This window comes from Terrapene carolina, unplaced genomic scaffold (assembly GCF_002925995.2).
Source record: "Terrapene carolina triunguis isolate 2854851 unplaced genomic scaffold, T_m_triunguis-2.0 Scaffold84, whole genome shotgun sequence".
Lineage (NCBI taxonomy): Eukaryota > Metazoa > Chordata > Testudines > Emydidae > Terrapene > Terrapene triunguis.
Genome location: NW_020664435.1, coordinates 17,823,168 through 17,835,202, shown reverse-complemented (window position 1 = coordinate 17,835,202; position 12,035 = coordinate 17,823,168). Strand labels below are relative to the sequence as shown.

The 12,035-nt window shown below is 42.2% G+C and overlaps 1 protein-coding gene across 1 annotated transcript in view; it reads right to left on the bottom strand.

Moving 5' to 3' along the window:
* The window catches only part of RAPGEF5 (Rap guanine nucleotide exchange factor 5), a 229,185-nt gene that overhangs the window by 174,632 nt on the left and 42,518 nt on the right, over nt 1-12,035 (bottom strand). The window contains exons 2-3 of the mRNA XM_026649327.2: nt 5,326-5,376; nt 4,880-4,986 (exon numbers count right to left, since the gene is read on the bottom strand). Of these exons, the coding sequence (XP_026505112.1) occupies nt 4,880-4,986; nt 5,326-5,376 (158 nt within the window). The remainder of the gene's footprint in view (nt 1-4,879; nt 4,987-5,325; nt 5,377-12,035) is intronic.

The window sequence follows — 12,035 nt, the reverse complement described above, 5'->3', positions numbered from 1 at the left end:
ATAAAATGCTTTTTTAGGGAAAAAAAAGCTCTCATCATGGAATAGGGATTATAAATTCTAATTCTATAGTATGAGACAATATATTCATGTAATGTTGAAGAAAAGTTTTGTAAATGAGTTCCAATAGTTCATGGATTAGGAACCCAATTTTATGGAGTTCCAGGGGCTTCTGTATAGATTATTTAGGTTAGTCTATCTATCTACCCAATGGGACTCAGTGCTCAGTCTAGAAGATACCATCAGAGATGCTTAGTTTTGCAGTTCTCAAACTGTGGATTTGTGTCTCCAGAGATAACATGCTTGTTAACAGCAAAAATGTTTTTAAATAAATAAATAAAATTAAATAAATAAATAAATAAATAAATAAATAGAGGTTAGAAATAACAGACTTCAACCCTATTGTCCCTCTGCAAATTTGTGTACACAGAGTTAATCCCTTACCTCTCTCTAAAAGTGCAAAGTTTCAAAAAGTTCAATGAATAGAAGATTGTTGGGGGCGGAATAGACCTGGGGAAGGAGAAGTCTGGAGACAAATGTGAGAAAGAAGAGACAGGCAGCGGAAACAAAAGTGAAACTGTGCAGCATATTCCAGAAGTCTTGAGGTCTTTCTGAGTGTAGTCTTCATTGATTTGAGATCTACCATACCATTCTCTCACTAGAAGGGAAAACCTATAATGGCAGCAGGCTGTAAAAGAGACCCAGTTTGGGCATACCTGTGGGTAGGACAGGCATGCGTGCAAAATACAAACAGTGCAACAAAAATGCAAGACCTGGTTGCCCAAATGAAACAACATCATGAGAAGTGTTCCTTCTCAGGAGGAAGCTGCGTTGAAGATGATGAAAGGAACATGTCTGAACACGCAGGATCTTCAGGTTGGGTAAACTTTTTTATTTCATACTTCTTCCTTAAGGACTGCCTGTCTTCCCTTCTGGACTATTCTTGAATTCTCATGTTTGAGCAAAAATATAGTTGTTACTGTATGGTAGACGCAGTTGTGATAAAAAAAATAAATAGCTGAAATAGGCAGATCTTCCTTTTACAATTTCACCTTTAAAGTAGTACTGAGTGTCAGTGAATGCAATGAGTAACACTAAATGAGCAGTATGGTAATAATAATTAAATAACTGCATCGACTTATTTTGTTTAGGAGAATCCAGCCTCAACATACATACAGGATTCTGAAGACCATCCACCTTCAAGATCACCATCACATTATGTGACTGAAACACTATATGTCACATAGCCACAATATATCACCTGTAGCAAAAAGGAAAAAAAATCTCCATCATCCAGAAACAACCATAGATCAGTTTGTGATAAGAACCAGCAGATTACAAAGAGGTAATTGATGAAAAAATTGCCTGGTTTGTTTATGCAACAAACTCTCCTTTCGGTATGATTGAGAACCCACACTTCATTAACATGGTTCAGTCATTAAGACCAGGATACAGTCCACCCAGAGCAGATGTCGCAGGCAGATTGCTGGATAAAGTGTATGAAAGAGAAATTGAGCAGTGTGCAAAAGGTCTAGAGGGTGAAATTGTTAACCTGAGTCTTGATGGGTGGAGCAGTGTCCACAATGATCCTGTTGTATGTGCTTGTGTGACAACAGAAGGGAATGCCTACCTTACAGAAACAATTGATACATCAGGAAATGCACACACAGCAGAATACTTACAAGAAGTAGCAGTAAAAGCTATAACAAACTGTGAAAAAAATTCAAATGTCTAGTACGCAGCTTGGTCACAGACAATGCTGCAAATGTATCCAAGATGAGAAGAAATTATTTAGAAGAGAGTCCCAAGCTAACAACATACGGTTGCAGTGCTCATTTGATGCACCTACTAGCCAAAGACTTCAGTGTTCCAGAAATAAAGGCTAATGTTGTTGAAATTGTAAAATACTTCCGTAACAACCACTTTGCAGCAGATGCTCTGAAAAAAGTGGGAGGAACCAAGCTAACTCTCCCCAAGATGTGTGATGGAACTCAGTAGTGGCCTGTTTTGAGCACTATATCAAGAACTGGCCTAATTTGATCACAATTTGTGAACAAAATCGTGAAAAAATAGATGGCACTGTCACAGCCAAAGTTCTCAACATTGGGCTTAAAAGAAATGTTGAACATACGCTGAGTACCCGAAAGTGACACTAGTGAACTGGTGGAAGTCACCTAAGCACTCGGATTCTACACTTTACACTTTTAGAGAGAGGTAAGGGATTAACTCTGTGTACACAAATTTGCAGCGGGACAATAGAGTTGAGGTCAGTTATTTCTCACCTCTACATATTATTTAGTTATTTATTTAAAACATTTTTGCTGTTAACAAGCATGTTATCTCTGGAGACACAAATCCACAGCTTGAGAACTGCAAAACTAAGCATCACTGATGGTATCTTCTAGACCAGGGGTGGGCAAACTTTTTGGCCTGAGGGCCACATCGGGTTGCGCAACTGTATTGAGAGCCAGGTAGGGAAGGCTGCGCTCCCCAAACAGCCTGGTCCCCACTCCCTATCCAGCCCCTCCCACTTCCTGCCCCCTGACTGCCCCCCCAACCCATCCAACCCCCCCTGCTCCTTGTCCCCTGACCCCCCCTCCCAGGAACCCCTCGCCCTATCCAACCCCCTGCTCCCTGTCCCCTGACTGCCCCGACCCCTATCCACACCCCTGTCCCCTGACAGTCCCCCCGGGACTCCCACCCCCTATCCAACCGCCCTCTGCTCCTCGTCCCCTGACCACCCCCTCCCGGGACCTGCCGCCCCTAACTGCCCCCCCAGGATCCCACCCCCTTATCCAACCCCCCCTGCTCCCTGTCCCCTGACTGCCCTCCCAACCCCTATCCACATCCCCGCCCCCTGACAGGGCCCCCGGGACTCCCACTCCCAACCCTCCCTGTTCCCCATCCCCTGACCGCCCCCCCAGAACCTCTGCCCCATCCAACCACCTGCTCCTCCCTGACTGCCCCCCCTGCTCCCCACCCCCTTAACAGCAGCAGGAGCTCGCAGCCGCGACACCCGGCCAGAGCCAGCTGCGCTCCCCACGCTGCCCAGCGGGAGCGGCAGGCCAGAGTGCAGCCCGCGCGGCGGCGTGGCTGCAGGGAGGAGGGATAGCGGGGGAGGGGCCAGGGACTAGGCTCCCCAGCCAGGAGCTCAGGGGCCGGGTCAGATGTGGCCCGCTGGCCATAGTTTGCCCACGTCTGTTCTAGACTGAGCCCCATTGGGTAGATAGAAAGATTAACCTAAATAATTTATACAGAAGCCCCTGGAACCCCATAAAATTGGGTCCTTAATCCATGAACTATTGGAACTCATTTACAAAACTTTTCTTAAACATTACATGAATATATTGTCTCATACTATAGAATTAGAATTTATAATTCCTATTCCATGATGAGATATCTTTGAGCTATAATGCATCTTAATTAAAGCTATCTTTAGAGAGAGTTCTTTGAAGGGGTCAACAAACATGTGGACAAGGGGGATCCAGTGGACATAGTGTACTTAGATTTCCAGAAAGCCTTTGACAAGGTCCCTCACCAAAGGCTTTCACGTAAATTAAGTTATCATGGGATAAAAGGGAAGGTCCTTTCATGGATTGAGAACTGGTTAAAAGACAGGGAACAAAGGGTAGGAATAAATGGTAAATTCTCAGAATGGAGAGGGGTAACTAGTGGCATTCCCCAAGGGTCTGTCCTAGGACCAATCCTATTCAACTTATTCATACATGATCTGGAGAAAGGGGTAAAAAGTGAGGTGGCAAAGTTTGCAGATGATACTAAACTGCTCAAGATAGTTAGGACCAAAGCAGACTGTGAAGAACTTCAAAAAGATCTCACAAAACTAAGTGATTGGGCAACAAAATGGCAAATGAAATTTAATGTGGATAAATGTAAAGTAATGCACATTGGAAAAAATAACCCCAACTATACATACAATATGATGGGGGCTAATTTAGCTACAACAAATCAGGAAAAAGATCTTGGAGTCATCGTGGATAGTTCTCTGAACACATCCACGCAGTGTGCAGAGGCGGTCAAAAAAGCAAACAGGATGTTAGGAATCATTAAAAAGGGGATAGAGAATAAGATGGAGAATATATTATTGCCCTTATATAAATTGATGGTACGCCCACATCTTGAATACTGCATACAGATGTGGTCTCCTCATCTCAAAAAAGATATACTAGCACTAGAAAAGGTTCAGAGAAGGGCAACTAAAATGATCAGGGGTTTGAAACGGGTCCCATATGAGGAGAGATTAAAGAGGCTAGGACTTTTCAGCTTGGAAAAGAGGAGACTAAGGGGGGATATGATAGAGGTATATAAAATCATGAGTGATGTGGAGAAAGTAGATAAGGAAAAGTGACTTACTTATTCCCATAATACAAGAACTAGGGGTCACCAAATGAAATTAATAGGCAGCAGGTTTAAAACAAATAAAAGGATGTTGTTCTTCACACAGTGCACAGTCAACTTGTGGAACTCCTTGCCTGAGGAGGTTATGAAGGCTAGGACTATAACAGCGTTTAAAAGAGAACTGGATAAATTCATGGAGGTTAAGTCCATTGATGGCTATTAGCCAGGATGGGTAAGGAATGGTGTCCCTAGCCTCTGTTTATCAGAGGGTGGAGATGGATGGCAGGAAAGAGATCACTTGATCATTACCTGTTAGGTTCACTCCCTCTGGGGCACCTGGCATTGGCCACTGTCAGAAGACAGGATACTGGGCTAGATAGACCTTTGGTCTGACCCAGTATGGCCGTTCTTATGTTCCTCAAAAAGCATTTTATCAAAAAAATCCAATTTTTTTTTAAAATCATTGATTTTTATCCACCCTGCATAAAAATAATGCAAGTTAATTAGAGCAAATTAACTTTGTTACCTGCAAATTCCTGTAAGGTACACTCTGTCTTTAATCAGGTCAGAAGCTTGAACTGTAAAAATATTCCTGAGAGCTCTCCCAGCACATGAAGAACTCTCTCCATAAATCTAAAATGAAAAGACAAATTGCTTGTTTACCTAGATACAGAAAGTTAGAACACTTAAATACACAAAAAGGTACTGAATTAAGTTAAACTGGTATAAATGTGATTAAAAGTGGTGTGATGTAAGTCTACATCTGGGTTTACACCACAGTAGTTAAATAGATTTATCTATATTGGTAAAAATTTTCTAATGTAGACAAGCCAAAAATTGTACAAGTGGCTCTAACTGCAGGCTATATTCATAAATTACTCAAGCCAAGATTAAGCAAATGAAACAAAAAAATATATATTCTTCCTTCTAAGTCTTTCAGCATGTGGAATTAAAATGAAGTTTTAAAAATACCTTGCTTGAAGGGTTTTCCAGATATGGATTTGAAATTCGTCTGGACAAATTCTGTAAAAGATAGATGGATAAAGTCATTATCTGTAACCAAAAATAGGAGTAAGAGAAAGGTAGGTCATTTATCTATTGAAACATGGGTTAAAATCATTTATAAGTCACCAGAGGTATCCTGTGTGGCCTCATTCTAGTCCTTTGTGCACATTTGTTCACATCATAAAGACTGTAGTAGGTCCAGTATTTTTTAAATGATCTGAAAAGGGAGGTGAGCAATGAGGTAGCACAATGCAGAGGATACAAAATTATTTAGGTTATTCAGGACCAGAGCAGATTGTGATGAACTTCAAAAGAGACCTAAACTAACTAGGTGAATGGACAACATGAAGGCAAATGAAGTTCATTGTTGATATATGCAAAGTAATGCACATTGGAGGGAAAATTTTAAACTCCTCATATTGCTAAATTGACTGTCCACTTAGTAAAGGAACCTGGGTGTCCCTGTAGACAGCTCAATGAAGACCTCCTCTTCAATGTGCAGCTGTGGTCAGAGAAGCAACAAGATATCAGGAGGCATGAGGAATGAGATGGTGAATAGTGAGATAATGCTTTATGTAAATCAATAGTGTCCCCTCATCTAGGAGCACAGTGTGCAGTACTGGTCACCCCATCTCAAAGAGGATATTGCAGAGTTTAGAGAAGGGCAACAAGAAACTCATACATGAGGAGAGATTGAAAAGACTGAGATTACTTGCCTTAGAAAGGGGATGATTAAGAGTGATATGATGAAAGTATATAAAACAAATGGAGGGTATAGAGAAGAGAGAACAGATGTTCCCACTCTCTCTCAGGAAACAATCAAACAAACCAAACAACCACCACACACACCAAGACGACATTCAATGGCCTGAAAAGATGGAAAATTCAAAATGGGTAAAAGCAAATATTTTTCACGAAATGCATAAACAAACTGTGGAACTCATTGCCACGAGAAGACATGGAGACCAAGAAATTAGCAGGATTCAAAAGAGACTGGATGTTTATAGGAAATAAAATATATCCAGAGTTAACAACAATAATAATAATTTTGGAAGGAATATTTAACTTACTGCTTCAGGGCTTAACCCACTCTGATCTCTAGTAGTTAGGAGACCAGATGTGAGGGGGCAGATTATTCCAAATCTGCCTGCTGTGAGTTTCTTACATCTGACTCTAGAGCATCTAGTTATGGACACTGCCAGACAAGATACTGGACTAGAGGTCTACTGGTCTTATCCAGTATGGCAATTTGTGTTCCTATAAGTGGAACACCACACAATTCAGCTCAGTATACAAATATTGCCTAAAAGAATCCCAGAACTGGAATAATAGCAGGTCAGGATCAAGGTGCGCTGGCAGAACAGTACGTATTGCATTGCTCATGTTAGTCCAAGTTCTAGGCAACATTATTAATTCCTTACTTCAAGAATGGCCCAATTTGCATACAAGATATTTTAATAAAAAAGTCTCATGAAAACAGTGGAATAATTATTGAACTTATTTTAGAAACACCTAACTTTTTATATATTTAATAGAACTCAACATACAACAACAACTAGATAACACTTCTTACATTTTCAAAGCTCAGTACAACATTACAAATGTTACTGCGGTTCTATGCTCCTTATGTGACAGAAGGAAGCTCAGTATGGAGACAAACAAAATGAGGCTAAATCTATTTTCCTTTCCCCCATATCCAAAAAATAGAGTAAATGGTGGTGTTATGATCTTTCTAATATGCATGTTATTAGCATGTGGTAATGCTTCACTTGATTTGTTCTCAAATCCTTCATTGTGTATTTATCAATTCAGTAGCTACAAACCTCACTTATTGTAGCTGCATATTCCAGGTTATAAGTTGATATTTCCCCCCATATTCCAAAGTTAACAGTGACTATAACATTATTTGTCAGTTAGCTAGTAAATTCGAGTACATAAGATGGCTAATTCCTTTCATTCCAAGGAAAATTCAACCCAAGACAAGGACAATAATGTTCCACTGAGGCAAGTCTACACTACAAAATTAAGTCGACCTAAGTTACATCAACATACAGCCACCACAGTACTTGAATCAGTTTTACATGTCCACGCTACGCTCCTGGCGTCAGCAGTGCGTTTTCTCACCAGGAGTGCTTGCACCGATTTAACTGTCAATATGGGGCATTTGGGGACAGTTTCTGAAAGGCAGCAACTGTTGATGTAAGCAGCACAGTATCTACACTGACACTATGTCGACCTAACTACATCGACTCTCGTGGAGTGATGAAGTTGGTGTAGTGGGCGAGTTACGCCGGTGGGAGCAACATTTTAGTGTGGACGCTTACAGAGTTAGGTCGATGTAAGCTGCCTAACATTGACCTAACTCTGTAGTGTAGACCAGGCTGAGATTGTGGGGTAAGATGGGGAGGAAAGTCTTTTCAGTTTCTGACTGAGAAAGAAATTCCAACAATGGAAGCCCCCAAAGAGATAAACAACCAGATCAATGCACCCTTCAGATGCCTTGGACACAACCCCTTCCCAGTCAGTACTACCCTCTTTCAGGGCTGGAACCCACCCCTAATCTGCCTTTGCCCACTTGATTGGTTTAATTATCTCTGCATTATCAAAACAATTATAAGTAGAGTTGGCATCCCCTACGATTAACTCATGTAACAGTTTCCATGTTAAAAAAAATGCAATTTTTTAAAAAGAACTTCTCACCCTCCAATGCTTGCAGGGGGCAATTGTAAACAAGCAAGGGGGTACCCTTAGGGTGATGGAGATGCATTTTGCTGGTCCCATTAAAGGTTGTGCAGATATTGCTGAGTTTTATGCAGGTAACATTGCCATTTCCCATGTACAGCTTGTGCTACACATTAATTTTGTCAACAAGTCAGAAATAACAGCAAAAAATTGAACACTAAAGTCTTGTGCTCACACCTGCCTTGGTGCCTCAATTCAGCACACAACACTGGGAAGCAGGTGGAGCAGAGACTCAGCCCAGCTGATGTTGAAGCAGCTGTAGTAGAGAAGGCAGGGCCAGACCAGGCTATACCCCTACCTCTCAAACCAGCACACAGCCCCAGCAGTGCATCTCTCCCATCCACCTTTTTCCTAAAAACAAAAAACTAAGAAAGAAAAACACTGCAAAGACAAAATGATGTAGGTTGCAAAAGTCAAACCCCTGAAAGTTAGGAAATGCCAGAAGTGTTGTGTAATGAATAGGGCCTCAAAATTATGAGATATTGCTATTTAAGAACTGCCCAGACATCAAGGCTTTTAAAAGGTGTGAGAATAAAAAACAAAACAAAACAAAAAAAACCCTTAAAATCTAACGGCAAGATTTCTTCAGACTTTCCAAGGAGTCTGAGGAAACTCAGTATTTCTGCAGCCTTTCACAAGAGTGTACTGTTGGCGAAACCAAAGATACTTCCCTTTTCTCCCTGTTTGTGAATTAATTTTAAAAACAGATATCAAACACTGGGATATTATGTTGCCAGATACAGTTGTGGCAAAATAGGGAACCTGAGTGAATCAATGATGTATAAAAGGGAGGAATATTGTAAACTTTAATGACAGGATTTACCTCATGGACAATCCTGCTAAGGAAAGAAGTGTTCATATTGATTTCTTTTAGTTTAGTGACAAAATGAAGAAGGCAAATATTTACAGTCAAGCATGTTTATGCTACCAAGGTAGTGTAATACACTTGTGCTGAAAGCGACAGTAAGTGAAAGGGACTGAAACAAAATAGTGTATTTCTAAGAACACAAGGAATAATCAGAAATGTAACTATAGTGAGGCAGAATGGCCTCCCTCTGAGCCTGAGATGGAGGGACCACTGCACTCTCCCTGGTGGGTGGAGCCAAGCCAGCCCTGCCTCCTGCGCTGGAAGCAGAGGGGAGGGACAGGAAGTGTAAGAGGTGGGCCCATTAGGTCAATTGGTCCAGAGCCAGAAAAGGAGGCAAATGTCTCTAGCCCACTGCAGGACTCTGGACAAGACCCCCTCTCCATGCAGCATGCTGTCCTTGGAGGAGAAAGAGTGGGAAGAGTTGCTGGGTCTGCTGTCTGCTACTTACCCCCAAAGAGACTGAGGACCTGCAGACTACGCAGCCACAACCATGGACTGTGGGAGGAGGTAGCCCAGGGGAACCAGACATTAGTCAGGTTGTGCTGTCGCAATACAAGTCAGCATATTTCAGCAGGATCCCCGCTGACCCCCGCCACTGTTAGGTCCCTGGCCCTGCGCCCTGGTGGAGTAGGGTGGGACCGGGTCCCCCTGCTGCCAATCCCAACCCTGGGGTGGCGGCCTACTTACCCTAGGCCAGATGGCCTGTACCTTGTTTGTGGCTTGCCCCAGCCAGAAGGCTGCAAGCCCCTAAACTGTTTGTTGTCTGCTTTAACCAGGAGGCTAGGCTAAAGACTTGCCAATTGCTTACTGCTGTGCCCTGCTTAGAGGGCTAGAGCTCAGACTGTAGCTGCTGTCTGGCTGAGCCAGAAGGCTTGGGCTAAAGACTGCTTGTTGCCCTGCTCTGCCCTGCCCATCTTTCATTCCACCTATGTTTGCAGTGTCAGCTCCTAGTGTGAACAATAACGGAGCTGAAATCTGGCAGCTGAACAAAGGTCTGGTGATAAGTAACACGCGGACTCTCTTGGGTGATGATCCAAATCAGTCAATTAACTACTTCCTGAAACTGATACCCAATTAGAAGGAAATATACATGCTTACATGTGTGCTTTAAAGATTGTGACAAAGTTACAACTTGTGTCCTTGTTTGGAAACAAGACTGTTGTAAAGCAGCTCTGAAAGTGAACAAGTTAATATCATGGCTTGAATAGGGACTGGGAGTGGCTGGCTCACTACAAAAGCAATTTTCCCTCTCTTGGTATTGACACCTCCTCATCAACTATTGGGAGTGGACCACATCCACCCCTGACTGAATTAGCCTTGTCAACACTGGTTCTCCACTTGTAAGGTAACTCCTGTGATGGGTTGGATCACAGAAACCCCCTTGGGGCTGCTAACTGATGTGCCAAGACTATTTCTGCCCCTGCTTTCCCTGCTAGCTTGGGACTCCAGCACCCTGTCTTGTTGAGCCAGACACACCAGTCTGCTCCAACACAGGCCCAGAGTCTGAACCACGTCCTCTAACAGCTGTAGGCTTAATTGAAAGCAGCTTAAGAAGTGTTCCGGTCTTTAACACTCAGATGCCCAACTCCCAATGGGGTCCAAACCCCAAATAAATCCATTTTACCCTGTATACAGGGTAAACTCATAAATTGTTTGCCCTCTATAACACTGATAGAGAGATATGCACAGTTGTTTTCCCCCCCCCCCCCGCCCGGTATTAATACATACTCTGGGTTAATTAATAAGTAAAAAGTGATTTTATTAAATACAGAAAATAGGATTTAAGTGGTTCCAAGTAGTAACAGACAGAACAAAGTGAATTATCAAGCAAAATGAGACACACAAGTCTATGTCTAATACAGTAATAAAACTGAATACAGATAAAACCTCACCCTCAGAGGTGTTCCAGTAAGCTTCCTTTTACAGATTAGTCTCCTTCTAGTCTGGGTCTAGCAATCACTCACACGCCCTGTAGTTACTGTCCTTTGTTCTAGTTTCTCTCAGGTATCCTTGGGGGTGGAGAGGCTCGCTCTTGAGCCAGCTGAAGACAAAATGGAAGGGTCTCCCAGGGGTTTAAATAGACTCTCTCTTGTGGGTGGAGACCCCCTCCTCTCTCCTATGCAAAGTCCAGCTCCAAGATGGAGTTTTGGAGTCACATGGACAAGTCACATGTCCATGCATGACTCAGTTTTTACAGGCAGCAGCCATTATTTACATGCTACCCTGAACATCCTCAGGTAGACTTCTTATGTGGATTGGAGCCTTCCAAGATTCATTGTCCTTTAAGTATCAGAGGGGTAGCCGTGTTAGTCGGGATCTGTAAAAAGCAACAGAGGGTCCTGTGGCACCTTTAAGGCTAACAGAAGTACTGGAGCATAAGCTTTCATGGGTGAATGCCCACTGATGAAGTGGGCATTCACAGATGAAAGCTTATGCTCCAATACTTCTGTTAGTCTTAAAAGGTGCCACAGGACCCTCTCTGTTGCATTGTCCTTTAAGTGTTTCTTGATTGGGCACTTAATTTGCACATTCCATTCTCAAGAAGCTGACCAAATGCTTTACTAAGGCTACTTAGAAATCAAGCAAGAACACAGCCAATATTCATAAACTTTGAATACAACAATGACACATGCATACAAATAGGATGAATAGATTCAGTAGATAACCTTTACAGAGATATGCTACATGGCATATATAGCATAAAACATATTCCAGTTATGTCATATATATACACACACACATTCATAAGCATATTTCCATGGAGCCTTATGGGGTGCACCATCACAACTCCCTTCTCTTCATGTGCCAATATATATTTATGCCTATATCTGTAATTTTCACTCCATGCATCTGAAGAAGTGGGTTTTTTTACCCACAAAAGCGTATGCCCAAATAAATCTGTTAGTCTTTAAGGTGCCACCGGACTCCTCGTTATTTTTCTTGTTCACTAAGGGTATGTCTACACTACGAGAGTAGTTCGATTTCACTTAAATCGAATATGTGGAATCGATATTGCAAAGTCGAACGTGTGTGTCCACACTAAGGACAGTAATGTGACTTTGTGAAT